The sequence below is a fragment of the Saimiri boliviensis genome, chromosome 3 (genome assembly GCF_048565385.1).
Source record: "Saimiri boliviensis isolate mSaiBol1 chromosome 3, mSaiBol1.pri, whole genome shotgun sequence".
Taxonomy (NCBI): Eukaryota; Metazoa; Chordata; class Mammalia; order Primates; family Cebidae; genus Saimiri; species Saimiri boliviensis.
Window position 1 is genome coordinate 69,963,100 of NC_133451.1, and position 22,971 is coordinate 69,986,070.

General features: G+C 42.2%; 2 protein-coding genes and 1 pseudogene across 5 annotated transcripts in view; 2 read left to right on the forward strand and 1 right to left on the reverse strand.

Moving 5' to 3' along the window:
• Positions 1-22,971, forward strand: part of SHROOM3 (shroom family member 3) — a 379,671-nt gene that overhangs the window by 260,978 nt on the left and 95,722 nt on the right. The gene's annotated exons all lie outside the window — the stretch shown is intronic.
• On the forward strand, positions 2,153-20,837 carry LOC141584009 (small ubiquitin-related modifier 2 pseudogene; annotated as a pseudogene).
• On the reverse strand, positions 20,627-21,393 carry LOC101047434 (peptidyl-prolyl cis-trans isomerase A). The gene has a single exon (XM_003923914.4). It carries the CDS (start codon positions 21,340-21,342, stop codon positions 20,848-20,850), a length of 495 nt encoding a protein of 164 aa, XP_003923963.1. The 5' UTR covers positions 21,343-21,393; the 3' UTR covers positions 20,627-20,847.

A 22,971-nucleotide genomic window follows, 5' to 3' on the forward strand; every position in this document is an offset into this window, starting at 1 on the left:
TCTTTAGAATTCTGCCTACCAAAATTCTAAATGGACTGCCTAGCAGTCCATGATGAAGCCCTAAAATCAGCATCACTTTTCATTATCCACTTGCTTAAGAATCCATATATTTTTCTTCTAAAGAACCATACCAACTGTAGTTTAATAATTATACTCCTGTGGTTCTAGCTACTTGGGAGGCTGAGGCAGGGTGATTGCTTGAGACTAGGAGTTGGAGACTGCAGTAAGCTGTAATTGCGACACTGTGCTCCATCCTGGGCAACAGAGCAAGACCCTATCTTAAAAAAAGAGAGAAAGAGAGAGAGAAAGGAAGGGAGGGAAGGATGAAGGGAAGGAGGGAGGGAGAGAGAGAGGGAGGGAGGGAGGAAAGGAGGAAGGAAGGAAGGAAGGAAAACAAAAGAAAGAAGTTCACAGTGTTGGTTAAAGTCAGCGATGAGCTGAGAGCCATGTCTCTAGACTCCTAGCCTAGAACTGTACACTATACTCTAATCTGTTGTTGCTTCTAGAGAGTGTCTGATCCTATAAGGGACTCTGATGTTGGTAATTTAAATCACCATATAAGTCTCTGAAAATCTAGAAAAATTTATTGAAAATCATGCATAGGTATTTCCAAATTAAAATTTTTAAAGTGGCTAAATCTTTCCACAAAAAGTGTTTTGTCAGCTTGAAACCATCTGGGTAGGGAAGGAGCCAGTGGGTCTGGCACGTTCATGCTTAGATGCTAAGATCTTAGGAGTTCCTGGTTGTGTGCTTGAAATCCCATTCAACCTGGGCACCCTGCATTTCTCCCTAATAGATAATAAGTAATCATAAGCCTGACGTTCAAGATACTCTCATAAGCCTCTTATTTTTCTTTCTTTTTTTTTTTTTTTTTTTTTTTTGAGACGGAGTTTCGCTCTTGTTACTCAGGCTGGAGTGCAATGGCGCGATCTCGGCTCACCGCAACCTCCGCCTCCTGGGTTCAGGCAATTCTCATGCCTCAGCCTCCCGAGTAGCTGGGATTACAGGCACGCGCCACCATGCCCAGCTAATTTTTTGCACCTTTAGTAGAGACGGGGTTTCACCATGTTGACCAGGATGGTCTCGATCTCTTGACCTCGTGATCCACCCACCTCGGCCTCCCAAAGTGCTGCGATTACAGGCTTGAGCCACCGCGCCCGGCCAAGCCTCTTATTTTTCAAGACGGATTCCAGAGAAGTTGGTTGTGAAGTCACACAACTTGCTAATTCAAGACTAGAATCCAGGTCCCCTTGTTGTTGTACACCACAGGTAATAACCAGCAGTAAAGCAGCCCAGTCTCTCCTGAAACGGTGCTTCGTTTGGCCCACAGATTGTTGTTGCTCTTGTTGATTTAGAGATGGGGTCTCACTATGATGCTCAGGCTGAACTCCTGGGCTAAGTGATCCTCCTCCTCTCTCAGCCTCCCAAGTAGCTGGGATTATAAGTGTGCACTGCTGTGTGAAGCTTTGGTTTTTAATTGGATCGATTTCCAATATTTAAAAATTGGAAAACTTTACATAAACATCCAGATGTCCAGCAGTTTTCTGAAAAGTTGGGAGCTCGGGTAACAGTAGACACACTTTCTGCAGTGTAAGAGTTGGGTTAGAGTGGTCCTTTAAACAGGACACGAGGCCTTCAGTGGCTATACTTCCAGCTGGTTCACTTTCCCCACTTACCCTCTTGCTCTCTGTAGGAACTTGAGTCATGACACCCGCCTCACCACAAGCTGCAGTTTTGAGACACCTTGTCTGACTGTTCAATTTCTTATCTGGCCTATACATACCAAGTATGTTTGGCTCTCACTTCCTGGTAGTTGAAAATAATAAACTAGATTTTCAAAGTGGGTGAACTACTTGCTGGCTGTAAGTCTGGCTTCATTAAAAGAATACTTTCGCCGAGCGCGGTGGCTCAAGCCTGTAATCCCAGCACTTTGGGAGGCCGAGGCGGGCGGATCACGAGGTCAAGAGATCGAGACCATCCTGGTCAACATGGTGAAACCCCGTCTCTACTAAAAATACAAAAAATTAGCTGGGCATGGTGGCGCGTGCCTGTAATCCCAGCTACTCAGGAGGCTGAGGCAGGAGAATTGCCTGAACCCAGGAGGCGGAGGTTGCGGTGAGCCGAGATCGCGCCATTGCACTCCAGCCTGGGTAACAAGAGCGAAACTCCGTCTCAAAAAAAAAAAAAAAAAGAATACTTTCTCTGTAGGCCCATAGTCAGTTAGCACATGGAATCTTCCTGGCTGTCAGCATTCATATAATTTCAAAAAGTATCCCATTCCTTATGTGCTAGCTTACTCCTCAGAAAGTTCCGACTTTCAGTGAATAAAACATCTAAAATTGTGAAGTCAAAGAGTTTGCTTAGAAAAGCCACTTTCTCATCTAAAGGACTCACTGAACCTAACTTCTTTGGAGAAACATCTGTGTAGTCATATGAAGTGAATGCAGGCGGTTGTTAATTGATAATGATTCTTGAGTTTATGCAGCCAGAATCTTTCATTGATTAATAGTTGTGATTCTCAATCTTAACTGCACATGACGATGATCTTGGGAGCTTTTAAAAATTATGATGTCTGTGCTACAATTAAAATAGAAATCATGATGATGATGATGCCTGCGATTCATCCTCAGAATTTTTGATTCAGTTGATTTGAGGTTGGTCCTGGGCCTCTGGGTCTTTTGGCCTTGTTACTGTTGCATTGTTTTATTGTGGTAAACACGCACAAATACACACACACACACATGCGCACATACACTAAATTTGTCATCTTAACCAGTTTTAAGTGTATAGTTCAATAATGTTAAGTATATCAAAGTTATTGTGCAATGGAGCTTACAACTTTTTTATCCTGCAACACTGAAACTCTCTACACACTAAAAACTCCCCATCTCCCTTTTCCATAACCTCTGGCTGGGCCTTGGTTTTAAAGGCTTCCAGGCGGCCCAGCACGGTGGCTTTTGCCTGTAATCGTAGCACTTTGGGAGGCCAAGGTGGGCGGATCACTTGAGCCCAGGAGTTTGAAACCAGCCTGGGCAACACAGTGAGACCTCATCTCAAAAACAAGTGTGCGTGTGTGTGTGTGTGTGCGTGTGTGTGTGTGTGTGTGTGTGTATAAAATAAAGGCTTCCAGGTGTTTCAGATGTATCTTCGACCTTGAGAAACATTGACTTGGAGGGAAGGATTTCTACCTCAAAGGGGTTCTAAGGCTTTTACAGTTCTTACCGGGGTCTCCACAGCTGCCAATACCATCCACAAATAGGTGAGATCGGTTTTTTATGTACACAATATTACCAGGACTTCTGATGACCTTGAGTAAAATTAGCCTTTGCCTTAGGCCTCCAATTGTGGTACCACCTCAACTCACAACTTGGCTGCAGCTTTGCCTGTGAACTACTCACTCATGCCATGTGGCCTGGCTGAGATCCATGGGTTTTCGATCTCCTATCTCTCTGCCACTGATAGCTGTGTTTAACTTTTTGACCCACCCTCAATACCAGTTGAGGGTGGGGCACCTGGGAAGGTGTACCAGGAAGCTGTGGCATTCCAGGAGTTCTTTGGACTTAGACTTGGACTGTCAGAAGAACCAGTCATCTGGAGGAGAGCCCAGAGCCATATGGATTTCCTGCCCCAGCAGTGGTGAAATTCAAGGCTTTGCCAGGAGTGCTGGACTGTTCTGTGGATTTGGCTGCTTTCTGCTACATCTACAACAATTAAAATGGTGTTTTGTGATGTTTGTGGCGTTTAAGCTTACTGATTTTATTAACTTGATTCCTGGCACTTTCATCTGTCTCTCATGATCCCGATAGAATAGAAACATTGCCCTGTTCTGGTATTTTCCATGAGCTGCCTGCTTTGTTCATCTGTGGAAAACAGTTGTTTTGAGAAACAGATCCAACTTGATGGAGCTAGGACCTGGCTTGCATCCTTTTTTTGTAGCATGAAATTCAAAACCTCTCTCTACTCTTGCTGGAGTGCATCTAATCTTTCTCTCTGCCATCAGGCGTGACATCCTGACCCCATGCCATACCTTCATTCCCTGATAAGCGCTGCCCTGGTAAGTTCCACTGCATCAGTACTGACCTACCTGACCTGGCATACTACCGAAATCTTTAAGTGCTAAACACTTTTATCACAAAACCAAACCAGACTGGGTCACCTTTGGGACCCCTATGGTTTATTGGGAAAAAAGAAATTTTTATGAGGAAAATTTGGGGCTGAAGTATTTGTTGACTTATGGTGGTACCTCTAAAGTCCTTTAAAAAAAATAAAAGAGTAATTTTCTGTGTTGCAGGTTCTAGTGTTAAAGTCCAGTGATACCCCAGTGTCAAAGCTGCAGAAAGTTCTGGCCTCACTCATTGCAGCCGGAGCTTTGCAATTTTAATCTTGGACTTGTTCATGTGATTACCTGTTATTCGGATGCATCAATGGATTATGGCTTTCCCCGTGTAATCACAGCTCACTGCAGCCTCAACCTCCAGTGCTCCAATGATCCTCCTATCCCAGCCCCCTGAGTAGGTGAGACTACAAGCATACACCATCATGCCCAACTAAATTTTAAATTATTTTTTGTAGAAACAAGATCTCACTCTGTTGCCTCAGCTGCTCTTGAACTCGTGGGCTCAAACAATTCTCCCTCCTCAGCCCCCCAAAGTGCTGGGATTAAAGGCATAAGCCATCATGCCCAGCCTGTTATGTATTCTTTACAGCATTATTTTTTAAAGAGGAAATGCTAAGCAAACCAGAAGATGTTATTAAAATTGTCATGCAAACCAAAACGAGAATGTGAGATGATATTATATGAAGTATGAGAAAGATCTTTCAATTCTTACATCTTAATTTCTTAGAAGAAAATGCGGAGCAAGCAGGGACTCAAAGAGATATTTGCATACCCATGTTGACAGCAGCATCATTCCCGATAGCCAAAAGGGAGAAGCAGCCCAAGTGTCCCCGGAGGGATGAATAAATAAACAAACTGTGGTGAAATATTCAGTGGCCTATTATTCTGCTTAAAAAGGAATGAAATCATGTTATAGAATATGGCATAGATGAACTTTGGGGATATTATGCTAAGTGAAATAAGCCAGTCACAAAAGGACAATTACAGCGTAATTCTACTTATACAAGGTACCTAAAATAGTCAAATTCATAGAAACGGAAAGTAGAATGGTAATTGGCAGGGGATGGGGAGTGGGAGGATTGGATAATTACTGTTCAGCGAGTTCAAAGTTTCAGTTTTACAAGAGAAAAAGAGTTCTGTGGATGAATGCTGGTGCAACATGAATGTACTTAATACTCCTAGACTGTACGCTTACATGTGATTAAGCTGGTTCATTTTATGTTATGTGGGCTGGGTTTTTTTGATTGTTTGTTTATCTGTTTGTTTTTGAGACAGGATCTCGCTCTGTCACCCATGCTGGATGCAGTGGTGTGATTATGGCTCACTGCAGCCTCAACCTCCAGGGCTCCAGCGATCCTCCCACCTCAGTCCCCTGAGTAGCTGGGACTGCAGGCATGCGCCATCATGCCCAGCTAATTTTTAAATTATTTTTTGGAGAAACAAGGTCTCATTCTGTTGCTCATCTTCAACTCATGGACTCAAGTGATCCTTCCTTCTCAGCCTCCCAAAGTACTAGGATTACAGGCATGAGCCATCATGCCCAGCCTGTTTTGTATTCCTTACAATTTTTTTTAAAAGGGGAAATGCTTAGCAAATAGAAGATGTTATTAAAATTATTGTGCAGGTGCACATAGGATTGGGGGAGGGAGCAAACAATCGCGCTCCCTCTCCCTCATCCATCGCTGCTGCCTCCTTCTGCAGCTCCTGGTGAGGACCTGGTAGGAGACTCAGATGCTCACCATGGCCAATGAAAAGCCCAAGGAAGGAGTCAAGACTGAGAACAATGATCATATTAATTTGAAGGTGATGGGGCAGGATGGTTCTGTGGTGCAGTTTAACATTAAGAGGCATACATCACTTAGTAAAGGAATGAAAGCCTATTGTGAATGACAGCGATTGTCAGGGATTGTCAATGAGGCAGATCAGATTCTGTTTGACAGGCAACCAATCAATGAAACAGACACACCTGCACAGTTGGAAATGGAGGCTGAAGATACAATTGATGTGTTCTAACAGCAGATGGGAGGTGTCTACTAAGAAGGGAATCTGCTTTATTACTCTAGAACTCTGTTCTTTTCAGACCAAAATGACATTTTCGATTAGAAAACTGCAATTTGGTTCTACTACATCCTGACTACTACAGTATAGTTTTCTCTATTATTTCATTTTCCCCTTCCCCATTCCTTTATTGTACATAAAGTAACTGGTATATGTGCACAAGCATATTGCATTTAAAAAAAAATCTAAACAGCCAATGGTATGTTTTGATTGACATCACCTAGAGACGAGACAGGGAAAAATACTGATTCTGTGAAAATACCCCCTTTTTCCATTAGTGGCATGCTCATTGAGCTCTTATCTTTATTTTCCAGTAAGTTATTTTGCTCTCACTGTTTTAACAAAAACAACAACATAAAGCGCCTTGCACACCTTGTTCAATTGGAGAATTTTAATGTTCTTCATTTATCACTGTAAACCAAGGACGATTTTATAACTTTTTTGTATGTAGCTGTTACATATAGGGCAATCTGTCTTTAAATAGGGATAAATTACTCTAAAACAAAACAAAAGAATCGTATGTCTGGGTTCAGTGGTGCATGCCTATAATCCTAGCAGATTGGGAGGCTGAGGCAGGCAGATCACTTGAGGCCAGGAGTTTGAGACCAGCCTGGCTGACATGGTAAAACCGTCTCTACTAGAAATATGAAAATTAGCTGGGCATGGTGGCACGTGCCTGTAATCTCAGCTACTCAGGAGGCTGAAGCAGAAGAACTGCTTAAACCTGGGAGGTGGAGGTTGCAGTAAGCCGAGATCACGCCATTGCACTCCAGCCTGGGTGACAAAGCAAGACTCTGTCTCGAAAGGAAAGGGGAAAGGGGGAAAGGAAAGGGGAAAGAGAAAAGAATCCTACCTACTTTTCCCTTCAAGTTTCTTGTTTAAATAATTTTTTTGCTTAAAATGAAAAAAAAAAAAAAAAAAACGATCGCTGTGCAAACCAAAATGAGTATGTGGGATATTACATGAACTTCTCTTTGGTCAGATTTATACACAGAAGAGCCTAGGTCACAGAGAATTGCTTTTATTATGCCTGAGGAATGTATCTTAAACATGGGACACGCTGCTCAAAAATGGGCCTAACTTTGTTAGACGTTTTAAGGAAACTAAGGTTCCACATCCATGGGCCTACCTGTCAAGTGGGCACACCCACACCGTATCTCATAGGCACTTCCACCAAACTAAGGTCACCTTTCTCATCAAAGCTGCTCTCCTTCCAGTCTTTCCCAGTTCTGTGAATTACGTATCATCACCCATCAGTTGCCAAGCTTGAAATCTGGGCATCTTCTTTGCCCCTTTTGTTTTTCTCACAACCTCCCACATCTAATAAAAATTAACAAGGCCTCTGTCTGTCCACTCTAAGACTTTTACACAAATGTTCAAAGCAGAATTATTCATCACAGACCAAATGTGGGAATAATCCAAATGTTCATCAACTTGTAAATGGATAAGCGAAATGTGTTTCTTTATAATAGAATACTATTCTACAATAAACAGGAATTAACTACTGAAACATGCTAAAATATGGACGGACCTCAAAAACATTATGCTAAGCAAAGGAAGCCAGACACAAAAGATTACATATATGATTCAAGTTATTTGAATATCTAGAAAAGGAAAATCTACAGAGACAAAAGGAGATCAGTTATGCCTGGGTTAGGGGTGGGAGCAGGGATTGGGCCTGAGGGAATTTTGGGGCTGATGAAAATATCCTAGATTATGGTGATGGTTGCAAAACTCTATACATTTACTAAAAATCATTGAATTGTATACTTTTCTTAAAAAAAGGCATTTTATTTGAAAAATAACTTAGATATTTTATATTGAATCAAACAGAATTTTTCTTTCTTTTTTTTTTTTTTTTGAGACAGAGTTTCTCTCTTTTTGCCCAGGCTGGAGTGCTATGGCATGATCTTGGCTCACCGCAACCTCTGCCTCCCGGGTTCAAGTGATTCTCCTGCCTCAGCCTCCCAAGTAGCTGGGATTACAGGTGTGCACCACCACGCCCAGCTATTTTTGTATTTTTAGTAGAGATGGAGTTTCTCTGTGTTGGTCAGGTTGGTCTTGAACTGCCAACCTCAGATGATCTGCCTGCCTCAGCCTCCCAAAGTGCTGGGATTACAGGCATGAGCCTCTGCGCCTGGCTTAAACAGATTTATTATAGAAAGAAAAGCAAAGGGCATAACTGTATAAATCAAGGAAGAGATTTTGGCTAGGTGCAGTGGCACACACCTGTAATCCCAGTACTTTGGAAGACCGAGGTGGGTGGATCTTGAGCCCAGGAACTTGAGATTAGCCTGGGCAACAGTGCAAAACCCTTTATCTACTAAAAATACAAAAATTAGCTGAGCACGGTGGTGTATGCCTGTGGTCTCAGCTACTTGGGAGATTGAGAACGGAGGATCACTTGAGCCTGGGAGGTTGCTGAGATCATGTCACTGTAGTCCAGGCTAGGTGACAGAGTGAGACCCTGTATCTAAATAAATAAATAAATAAAAGAGTTTCAAGAAAGATTAACAAGACCTATCCACTCCACTTTCTAATTTTTCTCCCTATCTTCACCTCTCCTTTAATCCCCTCTGCTATTACCCTAGTTCAGCCTATTTGTTTGTTTGTTCAACAAACATTTGACCACCTCCTATGTACCAGGCATCACCTCCAGGCTGTACTCCCATGGCTGTACCCTAACTAGTCTCCCTACCTTTGGTTTTGCCCCATTCCATCAGTGGTCATTACAACCATAATGATCTTTCAAGAAGGCGAATCTGATCCCATCCCTCTGCTTAAGAACTTCCAATGACTTCCAGTTGCCTTTTGGATAAACTTCAAACTCCTAACCAGGACCTGACTGTAGCTAAGTATCTGGAGCCTGCTGGGCCTTTGTGCCCAGGCTGTGTGTGCCAACTGTAGCTGCCTTTTCTTTTGAGCTCTCCTCCCTCCATTCCGGCGTCATCTTCCTGGGTCTGCCAGCCTTCTTCATTCTCTTTGCTAACCTAACTCCCATTTAATCTCTGTATCTCAGTTTGGAATCCTTTTGTAATCCCTTAGTTCCAGTTTAGGGGGCCTTCCTGTGGTTCCCCAGCCTGCCAGACAGATTTTATCACACAGGGTCCATGGAAAATAGATGTACAATAAAACATATTAATAAAACATGTTAGGTGAATGAACACCTAGAAAGAAACATCCAGAGAGGGACTGGTAGAGCCAATATATCTTACATGCCTGGGACTGGAAGTGTTTTGAATTTCAGTTTTTTTTTGGGGGGGGGCGAATTTTGATATGTTTGTATTATATATTTACCAGTTGAGCATCCTTAACCTAGAAATCCAAAATCCAGAGTGCTTCAGTGAAATTTCCTTTGAGCATCATATCAGTGCTCAAAGTTTCAGATTTTGGAGAGTTTGGATTTCAGATTTTTGGAATAGGGATAAGTAACAAAAGCTCAACGTGCATTGACTTTTGTTACTTACGGCCTCCATATTTAAGGGAAAGGGTGTTTTTCAGAGTCAGGAAACAGGAGCTTTATATACAATTGCCATGAAGGACACAGTGAGAAAGAAAGTCAAGATGATTTATCCCTCTAAAAAAAAAATGAACATAACAAAAAAAAAATTAAGATTTTCTGGTCTAATTCTATAAATGAGATTAACAATGAAGTGATACGCATACAAAGTGCGAAGGTCACTTGGCTAAAAGAAACTAAGGTAATATACATTTTCAGAGAAAAAAGAAAACTAGAAAATAATTCTATCCCTATTGCTGGCATTGAGTATATTGCTTCAGCAGGCATATATCTTAAATGTTTTAATTAAATTCTTTTTACTGGAAATTATTCTGTTACTTCAAATTAGGGACCAAAAAAAGAATCCCCTGTTTCACTCTGCTCACCAGCTTCTTTTGAAAGAGACAGTAAGCTCAAACCGTGTAGCATGTTGACCTGAAACTTATTTACTCCCCAAAGAAAAGCTACTTTTATTTCACTGTTTTATAAAGCATACATGCGTCTTAATTTGATTAAAAATATTCTTGCATTAAGAAAATCCTCTTGCATTAAGAAGATTCTGCCTCATTGCCCTTAAAAAAGTTCTCTTCCTCCCAGATTTGCAAACTTCAGGAAGTATAAATCAAAACATTTGCTGTTTGTCACTTTGATCAAGAAACACCACGTTTGAAAAACAAACTCAACACTAGGCCAGATTTTTTTAAAGTCCCTTCCCAAATTAAATCAGTCAATATAAACAGCTTAGACTCCCCACTGGATAAGAAAAAGTGTGATAGGGTGAGGGTGGGTATGTAGCCCAGGTAATGGGAAAAGAAATTAGTTGGGTTCCTTAAGCTTCTCATTTTGCCTGTTGCTATGACTGTCTTTAACTATCAGCTTTATGAATCTCTAGCAGACTTGAGTTGGAATCACACAGTAGGGACTTAATATAGTCTTATTTGGGTATTCAGAATAATATTTGTCATTTATTATACCAAGGTAATTTTAAAAATAATCTTGGCCCGGCGCGGTGGCTCAAGCCTATAATCCCAGCACTTTGGGAGGCCGAGGCGGGTGGATCACGAGGTTGAGAGATCGAGACCATCCTGGTCAACATGGTGAAACCCCGTCTCTACTAAAAATACAAAAAATCAGCTGGACATGGTGGCGCGTGCCTGTAATCCCAGCTACTCAGGAGGCTGAGGCAGGAGAATTGCTTGAAGGAGGTTGCTTGTGGAGGTTGCCGTGAGCTGAGATCGCGCCATTGCACTCCAGCCTGGGTAACGAGCGAAACTCTGTCTCCAAAAAAAAAATAATAATAATCTTATTGGCTAATGGTTTAGAAAGAAAGTGTTTTTTTCTGAAGAAGATCCACAGTTCTCCTCTCTGCTTCTGTAAAGTCTTATATTTTTCTATTTTTTGACCTTTTTGTCCACACACAGAGAAAGGATATTTAAGGTTAACTGCTAGGCAGCTTGCTGAGAGAAAAAAGGCAGGGTGGAGGAGTGGAGTGGGGTTTAAATAGCAGCCAAGTTGAGCAATAGTGTATTTTCCTCTTCGGAATGAATTTGGCTATTTTCTTCTTTTTCATACTTGTTCTTTACTGTGTTTTTTGTTTAAAATTTTTTTAATTGTGATGAAAAATACATAAAATTTATCACCTTCATTACTTCCAAGCATGCAATTCAGTAGTGTTAAGTATATTCACATCGTGGTACCATAGCTCTTCGGAACCTTTTCTTCCTGTAAAACTGAAACTCTATATCCACTACTAAACAACTCCTGTGTCCCCACTTTACTATTTTTTTAAAAAAAATTTATTTATTTGTTTACTTTGAGACAAGGTTTCACTTTGTTGCCTAAGCTAGAGTGCAGTTGCACAATTATAGCTCACCGTAATGTTGGACTCCTGCGGTCATGTGATTCTCCTGCCCCAGACTCCTAAGTAGCTGGGTCTACAGGCATGTGCCACCACACCCAGTGATTTTTTTTTTTCTTTTCTTTTTTTTTTTCTTTTTTTTTTTTTTTTTTTGAGACGGAGTTTCGCTCTTGTTACCCAGGCTGGAGTGCAATGGCGCGATCTTGGCTCACCGCAATCTCCGCCTCCCGGGTTCAGGCAATTCTCCTGCCTCAGCCTCCTGAGTAGCTGGGATTACAGGCACGCGCCACCATGCCCAGCTAATTTTTTTTGTATTTTTAGTAGAGACGGGGTTTCACCATGTTGACCATGATGGTCTCGATCTCTTGACCTCATGATCCACCCGCCTCGGCCTCCCAAAGTGCTGGGATTACAGGCTTGAGCCACCGCGCCCGGCCCTGATTTTTTTTTTTTTTTTTTCATTTGTAGAGACAGGGGGCTTGCTTTGTTGACCAGGCTGGTCTGGAACTCCTGGCTTCAAGTGATCTGCCCACCTCCGCTTCCCAAAGTGCTAGGATTACAGGTGTGAGCCACTGTGCCCAGCCTTACTGTTGTTTTTAAATTAGAATTAAAAAGTTGGACTCTTCTGATGCTATATAATGTTTTTATCAATTCATATGTCAAGAAGTCAAAATATTTAAGTATGTTTAATATAAGAGATACCTGTTTCCCATGAACAGTGATCTTATATTTCTATAGGTTATTGTTTTTTTTCTTCTCTGCTACACATTTTCAGGTAGGTGAGAGAGGAAATCATTCATATCCTTGAACCTTTAGCTGCCTCTCTGACTCTCCCCATAACGTGAGGATCGAGGCTGAGTTGTCCTCTAATTGTAGGAAGCAGAATAATCCTCCTTTTCTAGATCACATGTCAAGTTTTTTTCTTTCTTTCCTTCCTTCCTTCCTTCCTTCCTTCATTCCTTCTTTCCTTCCCTCTCTCTCGACACAGAATCTTGCTCTGTTGCCCAGGCTGGCACAATCTGGCACAATCTCAGCTCATTGCAACCTCTGCCTTCTGGGCTCAAGTGATCCTCCCACCTCAGCCTCTCAAGTAGCTGGGATTACAGGCATGCACCACCATACCCAGCTAATTTTTGCATTTTTTGTAGAGACAGAGTTTCCCCATGTTGTCCAGGCTGGTCTTGAACTTCTGGGTTCTAGTGATTCACCCTGCCTTGGCCTCCCAAACTGCTGGGATTACAGGCATGAGCCACCGCACCTGGCTGTGTCGAGTTTCTAGAAGCCATTTCTTCCCTTCTGCCCACTCATCCTCCCCATTACCCCCACTCTTCAGCAACTGTGGCATATTAGTCTCTGGTCTTAGAGTTCATACCGGCTGCCAGGGGTCCTTCTTGGGTTGGCTCTAGTTTTCTGAAGTCTGGCAGTTAGTTAATAAGGAAGCCAGGGATGTAAATCGTGGGCCTAGACAGTTTCTTCTGGGTATGCTTTTAGGTTCTGTCAGGTTTTTATTTCTATACATGAGGAAGAGACCAATGTTCCCTTCAGACACAGATATGAACGTAGACCAGAGATAGACAAGGTGGGGTGTGGGTAGGGAGTGGGAGGAAAGCTCAAAGTCCAGATGCTTATTAGCACTGGTGAAGACACATCCATTTATGAAGAGCAGGGATCTCATGCTGGATAAGAGGACAAAAAGCAGAATTCTTAATCTGGCAGCTCCCATACCGACAGGAGTAGGGTTCTCACTTGTTGATTAGTGATATGGAAGTACCCCTGGTATTTCTAAAAACAGTTTTCAAAGCATTATTTGTTTTGTGATCTCAGTAGTTTCAAAACTTCAATGGAACATTTATTGGACATCTATTATCTACCATGCATTGTATAGACACTGTAGGCACCCAGGTAAGTAAGAAGGATGTGGCCCCCTCCCTCAAGAATCGTACTGTCTAGTTGTCAAAATCCTGGAGTATATTATAAGTAGAGCCCGGGTGTGATGGCTGATTCCTATAATCCCAGCACTTTGGAAGACCAAGATGGGAGGAACTCTTGAGGCCAGGAGTTCAAGACCAGCCTAGGCAACGTAGAGGCCCCATTTTTATGTATTTTTCTTTTCTTTTTTTTTTTTTTTTTTTTTTTGAGACAGAGTCTTGCTCTGTCACCAGATGCCAGGCTGGAGTGCAGTGGTGCAATCTCGGCTCACTGCAATCTCCGCCTCTTGGGTTTAAGCAATTCTCCTGCCTCAGCCTCCCAAGTAGCTGGGACTACAGGTGCATGCCACCATGCCCAGCTAATTTTTGTATTTTTTAGTAGAGACAGGGTTTCACCATGTTGGCCAGAATGGTCTCATCTCTTGACCTTGTGACCTGCCCGCCTCGGCCTCCCAAAGTGCTGGTATTACAGGTGTGAGCCACTGCGCCTGGCCGAGAGCCCATTTTTATAAAAAATGTACAAATTAGCTGGTCATGATGGTACGTGCCGTAGTATCACTTACTCAGGAGTCTGAGGCAGGAGAAACCCTTAAGCCTAGAGATCCCATTGAGGTTGCAGTGAGCTGGATCATGCCACTGTACTCCAGCCTGGGTGACAGAGTGAGCCCAGTCATCGATCAATCGTTAGATTGGCAGTTAGAGGATAGATGGATAGATAGGTGAGTAAATAGATAAATAGATGATAGTAGAGAAGGCTGAGAGCTGATACAGGCTGAGGAACAAAGTCAGGGGACCCTAAAGTTACTCAAGGGATTAAACAGGATAAGGTAAATAAAGCACTCAGCAGACTGCCTGAGACACTGGTCAGTAAATGAAAGTTGTTGTCAGTAGCAAGCATAATATTCAGATAAATTAGCCCCAGGAGTAGATCTCATTGGGAATACAGGGCAAACACATAGGCTTCTCAGAAGTTTTATGGTAAGTACCAAAAATTTGGTTCATAAACAGGGAAAAAAACGGCTGGAGCAATTGAAAAAAGATCTTGGAAGAATGGGACTTACATAACCAAAGGGGGACAAGGAGGACAGCCTGGCCTCATAAAAATGAGATGGGCATGTGTCTAGTGTTCTAGGAACATTAATTCAACCATACCTGTGTGCGCTATTCACCATGTGGCATCAGAGATGAATGAGGCAGAATCTCTGCTCCTAAAACACTTTTCATCTAGGAGGGAAGATTTTCATTTTAGTGGTATCGATAGTTTTATTAAAGGTAAAATGTGATAAAGGCTATAGTCGATGATTGAATGATGCAGTTTGGAATACTCAGAAGAGAGAGAAATTGCTCTTGGATGAAGATCAGAGGCATTTCATTGAGAAAGGAATATATTTTGCAGGTCCTGGGAGGTTGGCTAGAATTTCCATAGCAGAGATTGGGGTTAAGGAAAAGACTGAAATACAGACAAAAGAAAATGTGAGCCAAGCACGGAGGAGGGAAACCAGGGCATGTTTGTAAAAATGGTAATTATTCGTCTCATTATACGTCGATAGAAAAACTCTGACCCTGATAGCTTAGCCAATTAGGATGAAATCAGGCAAGTTATGTGAAAAGGTACAATTTTGAAGGGAAAAATTGAGTAAGTTCCCATTTACTGAGGAAAAATATCATTCTAGAGACATCTGGGGCTTCGTTCATCCCTCATTAGACTTAGGAGATAAAAAGGGTTTATAAGTAGTTTAGTTTTTCTTAGTGCCCTGAATAGGAATAAAGTATTTACCTCCAGGGAATGAGTGTGTCCACTTTTCTTTGCCCTCTAGGAGATAGCAAATTTTGTCCTCTTGTTAAAATAGTTTCACCTACAGCACCTCTTGGTTGTCCAGCGTGGTGTGAGAGAAAAGCATGGGCTTTGGGTTGGGCAGACTTCTCTGATTCTTCATTCTCTCCCTTCTTTGCTGTTAGACCTTGGCAAGTTACTTAAAAGCTGAGCTTCATGTTCTCTTCTCTAAAAAAGGACTGATAATGGCTTCCTTGAGGTATTATTTAAAAATTAGAAAAAAAGTGTGTAAATGCCCAGGCATGGTGAATGACCAGAAACAAAGTACGTGATGGCTGCTTCTCTTACCAATAGACTATGGCACAGCTGTTTGTGGACAAGTGTGTCTGTATTGCCATGATTTTTGGTCTGCCATCAAGAAATGGCAGCCAAAAGCCTGCTGGAATCTGCTCAGGACTCTGTTATCTTCTTGCCTTTGGCCAATACAAGCACACTTTGGATACTGCCCAAATGTGCTGACTTAGAAGAACTTTAAAAATATGTATTTTCCCCCATCTTATCTTCTGGTTTCTAGGCAAGAGCGCTAAAGTATGTGGAATAACACTCACATCCGGCTTGGAGTAGAACAGTTTCCTGAACATCTACTGGGAGAAAGTTGTGCTTAAAAGCAAATAAACTGGAAAGTCAGGAAAAGTTTTCCTCTTGCTTGAATCTACTTGTGAAAGTCTAAAATAAAACGTGTGATTTGAGGCAAATGAAAGAGATTCTAGACAATTAAGTACTCTGAAGAGTTATCATGGTGGTTATTGGCTAGAATCCTTTTTAGAAGCACATTGTTTGTAGGTTTTTAAAGGATAAGCGAGGTGAATTAGCTTTTTTAAGTCAATAATTAAAGTGAGACTGCCAAAAAAAGTAAATAGGAGCTACATTTAATTTCTGTTTTTCTTTTGAGAGCCAAGGAGGCTAGCACTTCAAGTCCAATGAAACTGCCAACTAGCTGATGGAAAATTTTGCTATTCAAACATAAATATTAAGGTTTACAACAGGCGTCCCCAAACTACGGCCCGTGGGCCGCATGTGGCCCCCTGAGGCCATTTATCCGGCCCCCCGCCGCACTTCAGGAAGGGGCACCTCTTTCACTGGTGGTCAGTGAGAGGAGCACAGTATGTGGCGGCCCTCCAACGGTCTGAGGGACAGTGAACTGGCCCCCTGTGTAAAAAGTTTGGGGACTCCTGGTTTACAATACAAGGTTGTTTTTTTTATTTATTTATTTTAAATTTGGGGCACCAAATAAGACTTGACCCCTTTTAGAAAATTTGTAGACATTCGATATCATATTTTCTGGACCTCAGTAGGAGTAAATCATCAAGGAAGTCATTTGCATTTCAGGAACACCAATTAGTCTTACCCTAGCAACTTTTCTTGCTTTTATCTCTTGAAGTTACATTTTCGTAGCACTTTGGATTTTCTTAAAGCTGTGTATGGCAATGTTGATGACATTTGAATATTTGTATGTAGTCAAGACTTCATATACCAAAGTCTTAGGAAGACAACTAAGTCAGTGGGATGAGTGTTTTGATGCTATGAATGAAAGTAATCACAGGTCCTTTTTGAAAGGCCCAAGGCCGGGCGCGGTGGCTCAAGCTTGTAATCCCAGCACTTTGGGAGGCCGAGGTGGGTGGATCACGAGGTCGAGAGATGGAGACCATCCTGGTCAACATGGTGAAACCCCATCTCTACTAAAAATACAAAAAATTAGCTGGGCATGGTGGCACGTGCCTGTAATCCCAGCTACTCAGGAGGCTGAGGCAGGAGAATTGCCTGAACCCAGGAGGCGGACGGTGAGCCGAGATCGCGCCATTGCACTCCAGCCTGGGTAACAAGGGCAAAACTCTGTCTCAAAAAAAAAATAAATAAATAAAAATAAAAAAAAGAAAAGAAAGAAAGGCCCAAAATTCTGATACAATGCAAAGACAAGAAGTGCCAAATCAATGAGCAATTTTTTTTTTTTTTTTTGAGAGAGTTTTTTTGCTCTGTTGCCCAGGCTGGAGTGCAGCAGCGTGATATCTGCTCACCGCAACCTCTGCCTCCCCGGTTCAAGGGATTCTCCTGCCTAAGCCTCCCGAGTAGCTGGGATTACCGGCAGGCGCCAGCATGCCCGGCTAATTTTGTGTTTTTAGTAGAGATGGGGTTTCTCCATGTTGGTCATGTTGGTCTCAAACTCCTGACCTCAGGTGATCCGCCTGCCTTGGCCTCCCAATGTACTTGGATTACAGGCATGAGCCACCATGCTTGACCTCAATTTTCTAAAAAAGTAATTTTAGTTTTATTTTTGATGTTTTGTATTGTTATGAAGAAATCGTTGTTGGTGTCTTAGATGATTCTCTGGGTCTTCAAAGCAGCTCTTAACAATAAGTAAGTGGTAAGTTTGTAGCAATGGAAAAACATGATGCTATCAGTCATTAAAACACATTTCTGTAAGTCATTTGTTCAACCTGCATGCCAATTTATGACAGTGTCACCTTTCTCTATTTCTAGTTCTGCTGCCTCCTTATCACATAAGATTAGATTCAGATACGCACTGCCCTCCAGGCACACTACTGTCTTCCGTCCCAGGTCTACTCTTGGCCTAGTCCTTCTTTTTTCATCTCTTTATCTCCTACACTGTTTCCCTGGCTCTTTTTCCCCACCTGATCATCAGGCAGCTTCTCAGACAGGGAGGCAGTATTTGTTCAATTATAAATTGCAAGCCAAGGATAGGAACTGCATCAACTTCTATGCCTCAATCTTCTATGCTTCCCCTTCCTCATACCTCCCCCAAGCCTTTACTTATCTTCATCCATGTCTTAAAAACATGAGTATTTTTCTAAAAAAAAACAAAAAAAGCTTCCATTTGAACATATGGGATTATACCCCAGAAAAGATTTCAGTCCTCAAGCCTTGGGCTTTTTGGACATCATCAATTAAAGTACTCACTTGTCACAACAGAAAATAACATTCTCACTCTGCTCAGGCACAGTGAGGTTCTGAATGCCGTCCAGCTCAGCCTGGCCACCCTTGCACACACCACCTCCCCATGCTCCTCAGGCACATTCTCCTCGGTGACAAGGACATACCAGTATTTGAATGCACTCCAGTTGAACCCATGCTGTTAAGGACCTGTCACTCCTGGAGTTTTACCTTTCAGGATTCTGGGCCATCAGTACTCATTGTCTAGATCACGTCTTTTTCAAAGTGTCAAATGCCCTTCACATACCAAGCACACTTCACCTTCTTCCAGAAGGTTGTTGCCTCTAATAGGAGGTGGCAGCTCTTAGTAATTCGCGTCAACCCTGTTGAGAGCTTCAAGGTTGAAAAGGAAAAACACTTTCTCCAGCACAAACAACCAGACTCCGTTTTAAGCTGGTGAGGTTTTGTTGTTTGGATTGCAGCTTGACCTATACCTTTTACGAGTGAATTTGCAAAGTGGATTTTCTTCTCTGAAATTTTGCTTGGAGACCAAAATTTAAATAAATACCATAGGTGAAAGACATTACCCTATTTCTCCCACGTAATCATTACTCACCCCCATACATGTTAAGTGCTGCTTCATTAATAAGAGCTACGATTCAGTAAGCACTTCCTTTGTGGCAGCCACTGTCCTAAGTGCTTCATATAAAGTATACATCTAGAAGTTCAGCAATTCTATGATTCAGATTCGATGTTCAGCTCTCATTTTACAGATGAGAAAGCTGCTTCATAGGGTAGGTAAGTGGTAGCACAAGTCACATGGTAAGTGCTGCACCCAGGACTCAATTTTACCTATTCTGCTTCAGAGACTACACACTTAACCATGATGCAAAGCTGTCCCCACTGAAATGGGATTCCACCTTGGTGACAAAGTCATTATGATCAAAATCAGTGACCCCAGCACCTCCCATTCAGTATCTTTCACATGCTGTCAGCATGACTTCTGGAACAGCGCAGATCTCATCATGACACTGGTGTAAACTTTTACTGATTTCTCTGTGCCTACAATATAAAGTCTAGATCCTGAAGATGGCCTAAAGGGCCATTATCTTTCATCATCTGCCTCTCCATCTATATCAAGTGCCACCTGCCCAGGTCCTAATGCTACTTGCAGTTCCACAATTGGCCTGTGCTGTTTGATGCTTTGAGAGCTTCAAACTTTCTGCCCTGAACTATTCCTTCCCTCCTCTTAGTCAGCAAGTTCATGCACATCCTTCAGGACCTCTCCCAAACATGTCCTGTGCATCCTTCCCTGACATAAATATCCTCTCCTCTGTTTGCTACCAGCACATAGAACTATTTATCAAAATAATCAGACCCACTATTTTCAGATCTCATGTGCCAGGCATGGCATTGAACACTTAGCATGTTTTCTAGGTACAAATACTGAGCCACAGACAAAATTATGGGAGAAATGTAACTGTTTCTTGAAATAAAAAACACCATAATTTCTATTTTGAGACTCATTCAGCTGGGAGACAGAAACTTAGTATCAGCCAATTCAGGATCTCTTCTAGCTCCTGGGGTTGCACCTAAGTTGGAAGAGGCTTAGGCAGTGTGTGTGTGTGTGTGTGTGTGTGTGTGTGTGTGTGGGTGAGATTTGAGATTAAAACTTTGGTATCCCTGTCACCATTTCCTCATGCTAATGTATGGTTGGTGCCTGGTGTCAGGATGTTGGTATCTGCAGCCTTCTCAGATGGGTTAGGAATCTATGCCCTGCTGGCTTACCAGAAACAGTTTGCGTCTCCTGAACCACTCTGGACTGGAAAGGCTGGTGGAAGGCAGCACGCTCTCTTCAGCCCAGGTGCAACACACAGACATTTCTTTGATTCCCCCTCCCTGCTGGGCTCGCAGGGACTCTGGGACTGAGCCAACTCTCTGGAGTCTTGCCTGGGATCAGGGCCCACATCCTTTGTGCTCTCGACTCTGTCTGCTTCCATCTTGCCCCACATAAGACTCCTAACTCCCCTCCACTTTCCCTCTGGCTCTCCTTGCCTTTCTTCATCAGTCCTAGAAAGCAGTAACGTCTGCTGGGAAGAAAAACTGGCTCTGACTAATTGAGTATTCGTCCACATCTTAAATCCGGCACCTGGATTCTTTGGTTCTCTGAGTTCTGTTGTGTTGCCTTGTTTTTCTTTGGTCAATGAATGACACTTACTGGGAGGAAAGAGGAAGCCTGCTGGGAAATTCAGTGTTACGAGTAAGCAGTTAATATCTCAGTTACCTTGCCCCCAAACATACATACTCAATGATTATCTCATATTAATTTTTATTAAAACTTTCTGTAGAAGACGTAATTACCATTTTTACAAGGGAAAAACTGAGGCTTAATGAGATCAACTGACCTCACCTCCAGCTGGCAAGATCTTGAATTCAGTCCACATTTTTTTTTTTTTTTTGTTATTTAGTCTTTATTTCATAGTCATAAACTTAACTCTGCAATCCAGCTAGGCATGGAAGGGAACAAGGAAAACATGGAACCCAAAGGGAACTGCAGCGAGAGCACAGATTTTAGGATACTGCGAGCAAATGGGGTGGAGGGGTGCTCTCCTGAGCTACAGAAGGAATGGTCTGGTGGTTAAGATAAAACACAAGTCAAACTTATTAAAGTTGTCCACAGTCAGCAATGGTGATCTTCTTGCTGGTCTTGCCATTCCTGGACCCAAAGCGCTCCATGGCCTCCACAATATTCATGCCTTCTTTCACTTTGCCAAAGACCACGTGCTTGCCATCTAACCACTCAGTCTTGACAGTGCAGATGAAAAACTGGGAACCGTTTGTGTTGGGTCCAGCATTTGCCATGGACAAGATGCCGGGACCTGTATGCTTTAGGATGAAGTTTTCATCATCAAATTTCTCCCCGTAGATGGACTTGCCACCAATGCCATTATGGCGTGTGAAGTCACCGCCCTGACACATAAACCCTGGAATAATTCTGTGAAAGCAGGAACCCTTATAACCAAATCCTTTCTCTCCAGTGCTCAGAGCACGAAAGTTTTCTGCTGTCTTTGGAAACTTGTCTGCAAACAGCTCAAAAGAGACGCGGCCCAAGGGCTCGCCGTCGACGGCAATGTCGAAGAACACGATGGGGTTGACCATGGCTGATACTGGAAGGCTCCAGGCGGCAGCGGCGTCTGCAAAGCCCAGTCCACATTTTTGACCACCACACTCTACCACCCTTAGCACATGGGACTGAAATCATTTCTTTAGATACCTGGGGTTTTTACTACATCCTTGAAGTTAGGTTTGGACCTCATCCATCTTGATATCCCTCTCCATGATATATAACAAGTTATCAGTAGGTGGCAGTTGAATTGAAATGGGTCAAGGAAAGAGAAAGGAAGATAAGAAGAAAAAAAAAAAAGGAGAATGAAAAAGTTCCCTTATCTTAAGCTATTTTGAAACTTCCTGAATGATAGATACTCTGTCAGCTAAATATACATGGAATGAAAAATTTGATTTTATTATCTAAATCATGTTTAGCACTGAGCTCTCCTTATATTATGCTATCAAATTATTCTAGGCATAGAAATTAATTCCTTGTTTCCAGAAAAGACAGGGGTGTAATGTGGTTGGTGACACAGCAATGACAAGTGAGGAAAATGTGCATATGTGAGCAGTGACCAGTATGGACAGTTTTTATCAGTTAATGCAGTCTTCGTTAGTTTTTATTTATTTTTCTAGACAGTACCATCCAAGATGCTGGTGGCACATAAATCTGATAACCTGTGGAACTTCACAGCTTTTAAAATTTTGTCTGAAAGCCCTTGCTTTACCATATTACCTAAAAGCTTCTGATAACAAATATCATATTAGCCCATGAATGTAGGTGAAGGGTAGACGTTTTAGGCTGCATGCCCAAGTTACAATTAAGGTCGTTTTGCTGACTAGTCTTTTTTTTTTTTTTTCTTATTCATAATCATCTATATGCATGTGCTTTATTTTTTTTAATTTTCAATTTTTTTTTTAATTTTTTTTTCGGACAAGGAGTCTTGCTCTGTCTACCAGGCTGGAGTGCAGTGGCACAATTCCTGGGTTCAAGCCTCCTGCCTTAGCCTCCTGAGTAGCTGGGATTACAAGCATGTACCACCACGCCTGGCTAATTTTTGTATTTTTAGTAGCAATGGGGTTTCACCATGTTGGTCAGACTGGTCTCGAACTCCTGACCTCATGATTCGCCCGCCTCGGCCTCCCAAAGTGCTGGGATTACAGGTGTGAACCACCACACCCAGCATTTTAAATCTTTTTATTTGGTGTTGTGACAGATAACTAGAACACAACATAAGTGAAACTGTAAAGTGAATCATTTCCCTGCCCCACCTTTCCCAGATAACTTAAATTAACAGCCTGGTGTGTGTTCTTCCTTGGTTATGTAACATTTGTCTTCTCACACAAATTGTCATAAAGTTTGCTTTTTCTCCTTACAGTGTGTTTCCTGACCTCCCTCCCTGCTTTTACACTCCAGCGTATTTCCCTCATTCTTTCTCTCTCTTCCCCATTCCTCCTCCATCTCTTTTCTCTGTCTCTCTTCCCCCTTCTCCATTTTTCATTTTGGACCTTTTCTTCTTACTTTCTCAGTTAGCCTTGGAGGACCCAGGCTCTTGAAAAATTGCATTTATCCTCAAGGTGCGACATTTCAGTTCAAGTTTTGACTCTCAACTTTTTTACTGGGTTGTCTTATGCCTCAGCATAAGAAACAGAAAAGGGTGGGCAGAAAGTAAAACATTC